Source organism: Pteropus vampyrus, unplaced genomic scaffold, assembly GCF_000151845.1.
Source record: "Pteropus vampyrus isolate Shadow unplaced genomic scaffold, Pvam_2.0 Scaffold145, whole genome shotgun sequence".
Lineage (NCBI taxonomy): Eukaryota > Metazoa > Chordata > Mammalia > Chiroptera > Pteropodidae > Pteropus > Pteropus vampyrus.
Window position 1 is genome coordinate 3,564,762 of NW_011888926.1, and position 4,653 is coordinate 3,569,414.

Genomic DNA, 4,653 nt, shown 5'->3' on the forward strand with positions numbered 1-4,653 from the left:
CCGCCCCCGGCCTGGCCCGGCCCGGCCTCGGGCCCGCTCGCCCGCCGCCCCGCATGGAGCTGTCAGCCATCGGCGAGCAGGTGTTCGCCGTGGAGAGCATCCGGAAGAAGCGCGTGAGGAAGGTGAGGCTGCCGGGGGGCGGCTCCCAGGACCCCTTTGGGGTCCCCTCCTGCTCCCAACACCATCCGCTCCACGCTGGAGGCGAAGGGAAAATGGGGCGGGGGCCCCAGGCAGCCCCACGCTAGTGGGCTTGTTTCCCAGCCCATGCCTCAGTTTCCCCCGCCACCTGGTAGGGCGAGTAGAATAAAAGTTGTCGCCCCGGGATGCTGGGGGCAGCTGAGCCCGCCAGAGCTGGAGATGAGGATCTGACTGTAGGGATCCTGAACGCCATCCTTCCTCACGCTCCCCTCATCCTAAATATGGGGAGACTGAGGCCCAAGTTGAGGAAGCGTCTTGTCTTGTGTGTGAGCGTCGGAGCTGGGTCTCGAACTCAGGACTCTGGACTCTTGGTACCAAGACCTTTGAAGTTGGAGGCGGAGCTTTGGAACAGCCTCTTGCCTCAGAAGTCTTAACTGCTGGACTTCGACCTTTCCCGATCCTCTCTACACCCCCACCTCCATCTTTCTCTCCCTCTTCCAGTGCACACCCCTCGGTCTTCCCCACCCCAACTCTCGGCCCCGCCCGGCAGGGCTCAGCGAAGCCGCCTACAGCGCTCCAGTATCCTCGAAACTCCTCCCCCTTCGCCTTGGCCTTGGCCTCCGCCTACAAAACATACACCCTGAAATTTAAGGAGGTCTCTCCTGGGTTTGGGTCCCCGCGCCTCCGGCTGGACTTCGGCGGTCCACACTTCCTGTGCACATGTTTGCAGAGTGGGCTCGTTCCGGACCGGAGGTTGGGGCTGCGAGTCCTTGGGGAAAGTTCCTCTCCTGGCCCTCGCCACCATCCTTTTCCCCCATCTCCTCTCTGCAGCCCCTCCGGAGGCTCCAGCCACAGGGCTGGGAGGGGGCTTAGAGGTCACCGCCTCCCATTTGAGGCAGAAACTGAGGCCCAGGCAAGGGAAGTGACCTGGTCAAGGTCACACAACAAGTTAGAGATGGAAGTAGCACAGGAGCTCAAGTTGGCTGATTGCCAACTCATCTTACCAGAGAAAAAACTGTCTTGACATCTTGGGCTAAGGTCAAGGTGAGCCATGAGCTTCTTTTCTTCCTCCAACTCTGATGGGGTTGAACTTTTGTCTTCAAGTTCGGGCTGCCCCTCCTCCTTCTCCCATCCTCCAGAGTTTCCTCGATTTTAATTTATTCCACCGAACCCAGTGCTTTCCATGAAGTGTAGCCCAAGCAGACACAGTGATTACCCTCCTTCTACACCAGCCTGAGGGGTAGTGCCAGAGACTGAGGAGCGTCATTCCTTCAGCCCTTCGTTTAAAATAAATTTATTGAAGATCTGTTATATACCAGGCACCATTCTAAGCCCCAAGGAGGGATACACCTATTCCCTCGAGGACCAGATATTCTGGCAGAGACACCCAATGAATGAGGAAATAAATACAGATGCTTTCCGGTGGGGCTGTGTGCTATGCAGGAAGAATTGTGAAGTAAGAGGGATAACATTAGGAAGGGTGGCCAGGAAAGGCCTCTTTGAAGAGGTGACATATCTTGGCCTCAGAGTTCCGGTGTGGAGGGGTTCCGCCATTGGATGAGGTTGGACTGGAAACTTTTGAAGGCCCCTGTGAGCTGTGAGGAAGGGGGGGACCTGGCTGGATTTTCTGACTACTGGAGGGGTGGCCATCATTTCTAAAGGTGGAGACTTTGTCAACTTTCTCTGGGGCCCTGCTAGGAACTTTTGAATCGAGAGCCCTGCCTCTCCCAGGGAGGGGGCTGGTGGGACTGGACCCTTGGGGAACACCTGAGCGAGGAATTTTCTATGATTTGGAGAGTCTTCTGATCTAAAAAGGAAAGAAAGTTTTGGTCTTAGCACTGGGACTCTGGACACTGGATCTTTGGTGATACACACACCCCCATGTAGTCTCAGTTTCCCCATGAGTGACATGAGCTCTGAGCTTCTGCCACAGGAGCCCCAGAACAATCAGGGACCAGGGGAACTCTTGTGCTCTAGTAGGGAGGGTGGTCTGGGGTGGTCATGTAGCAACGAAAGTTTGGGGGGGTCATGTAGCAACGAAAGTTTGGAGGGGTCTCTGGGTTGGTGGGGATCTGGTGCAGGGGAGTTCCCTGGTCTGTGTGTATGTGTTGGGGGATGTCTTATCTGCAGAGGGGATTGGGCCTTACTGTCCTGTGAGTGGTTGTCTTACTGTGTATCTCACTGTGTCTGCTTCTCTTTTTTCCCAGGGTAAAGTCGAATATCTGGTGAAGTGGAAAGGATGGCCCCCAAAGTAAGGTCCTTTGTGTGTGTGTCTGCCTGCCTGTACATCCCTCCGTCCACCTTTTGCCCTCTCGCCTGTCTAGCATTTAGCTATAGCTGCTCTAGTAATTGGTTGGCAGGTCTTGATTAAATCATCTCGTCTGGCTCTCAGTTGCTCCTCTGCCAGCTGAGGGGCTTGAAGCACATGATGGTCAAGGGGGGCCCCAGCTTCCCTTTTCACCTGCTCCCCTTGGTTGAGCTCCATCTTCTGGTTGGAGCCTCCCCTACCCTCCTTCTTGCTTTTCCTGGCACCTGGGAGGTGAAGGTCCAGCATCCTGGCTTCAGAGATGGCTGCTGGCCGGGTGGAGAAGCCCCCAAGCCACAGCAAGTACAGGGCTTGGGCAGGAGTTTGTGGGGCTGGGTAAGACAAGTCTAGCCAGTGGGGCACGAGTCCTCAGTGCCATAGAACTAGGGACAGAGCCTAAGCCCACCTTGCCTTTGGACAGCACTCTTGTCTATAGAGCAGGTTCCCATACAGCCTTGTGAGGCAGGTGGGCTGGTGATCTCTAAAAATGAGGAAACAGGCTCAGAGAGGGTAAGCTGCTTGCCTTAAGTCACACAGCAAGAGTTGAACTAGGCCTTCTCATTTTCAGGTATCTCCTTTGTGCCTCTTCCCTCTTAGAGTTGGGGGGCTGGGAGCTGGGTCTAGGACCTCTCCCAGTCGCTCCACCTATCTTGCAGAGGCCCAATCAGGATCATTCACACAACCAATCACATCCCAGCAGGGAGTTGTTTGGGGGGTGGGGGGTGAATGAACAAGTCGTGGGGCCTCCCCATTGGTCTGTAGGTGCCCCACCTCCCTGCCCTGTCTCCCAGAGACCTACTCCTGGAACCCCTGTCTGCGTGGAGCCTCTGCTGTCTGTGCCAGGGGCTTTCTGCTGTGCTGGTGGAGGGGGCTGGCCTGGTATTGTGTCCTAGGGAGCACCTTGGGGGGTATGGTGGGAAGAGACAGCAGAGGGGAAGATGGTTTATGCCGCTTCAGCTTCCTTCTCTGCAAAACGGGTTCAATAGTCCAGGCCCTGCTCTCCCAATGGGCTCCTTCACCTGTGGGGTGAAAGGTTTGGGCCTGTGTCCAGGGTGACCTGCAGGCATCCTTATGGTTGGAGTTGGTGGCTGGCCAACAAGATAATGCACTTGCGCATTCCTCCTGCTCCTGCTGCCCCTTCCCAAACACCCCAGGACTGAAGAAGGGTCCCTTCCTCCACCGGGCAGATGAGAGGTGGACTTCCGGCCTGGGCGAAGGGGCAGCAAGAGTGCAGGAGAGCTAGAGGGAGATGCCCAGGGTGGGCAGCCGGAGCATTGGCTCCCTGGTACTTGCCCCCCTTAGCTTCTGCACCAGAAGGCATTGTGTTGGAGTATGGTCCCAGCTTGGTGGCCTTCAAGGCACTTTTGGCTATTTTTCCTCCTTTGTAGATTCCATCTTTTGAAAGATTTCTTTCTCTGAACAGAGGTACTTATCAATTAAAAGTTCTATCTCCCATTTTTATTAATCCCAAATGAATATGTCTGCCCATCAGAGCTTCCATCAGCAGGGAAGACATAGCGCCCCCAGAGCAGTCCCTCCATGATTCTGTTGGCCGGAGCCCTGGCCCCGGAGGCCACTGGTTTCTTAATATGCTGAGACCACCAGATGAGCCCCTCACGACTACCTTTTATGACCCGCCAAGGGAGTTCTGGGAGCCCTGTTTGACCAGATGACTGGGGCACCTGTGACTCCCCCACACTTCGGTCCTGGGTTCCTGGCCTGGTTCACAGCTGGACAGCTGTGAGCCCTTGGGCAGGTCCCCCAATGTGGTGGCACCTCTGCTTCCTCATCTCCAAACTGGAACAACAAAGCCTTTGTCACAGCGTTGTGAGGATTAGGTGATGGCTAGAAAGTACCTGGTGCATTCTCAGCCAGCCGAGCACTTAGTAAATGTTTGCTATTAATAGTTAGACAGTTCAGCTTCTAGTTTCCCCCAGCCAGGAGAGGGACCTGGGGAATTCCATTCCTCACAGAAACTCAAAGTGGCCTAGAAATCATTTAGCTGAGTTCTTAGATGGGGAAACTGAGACCTAGAGGGAGGTCCTTACTAGAATATAACTGCCGCGTGCCTTGTGGTCCCCACTTCACGTCGTCCACTCTGTCACCCCACTTCACTTGGGGGAAGACAGAACATCAGAGGGAGAAGCAGGAGACCCAGGGCTCCTTTGTAACCCACTTTGTCTTCAGTTTCCTCCTCGGGGGGTCTGGCT

General features: G+C 55.4%; 1 protein-coding gene across 3 annotated transcripts in view; it reads left to right on the forward strand.

Annotated features, from left to right (window-relative positions):
* The first annotated feature begins 6 nt into the window (after nucleotides 1–6).
* Nucleotides 7–4,653, forward strand: part of CBX7 (chromobox 7) — a 22,389-nt gene continuing 17,742 nt past the window's right edge. For all 3 annotated transcript variants that reach the window (XM_011369101.2, XM_023535908.1, XM_023535909.1), the window contains exons 1-2: nucleotides 7–122; nucleotides 2,346–2,389. In XM_011369101.2, the coding sequence (XP_011367403.1) occupies nucleotides 54–122; nucleotides 2,346–2,389 (113 nt within the window). In that variant the 5' untranslated portion in view covers nucleotides 7–53. The remainder of the gene's footprint in view (nucleotides 123–2,345; nucleotides 2,390–4,653) is intronic.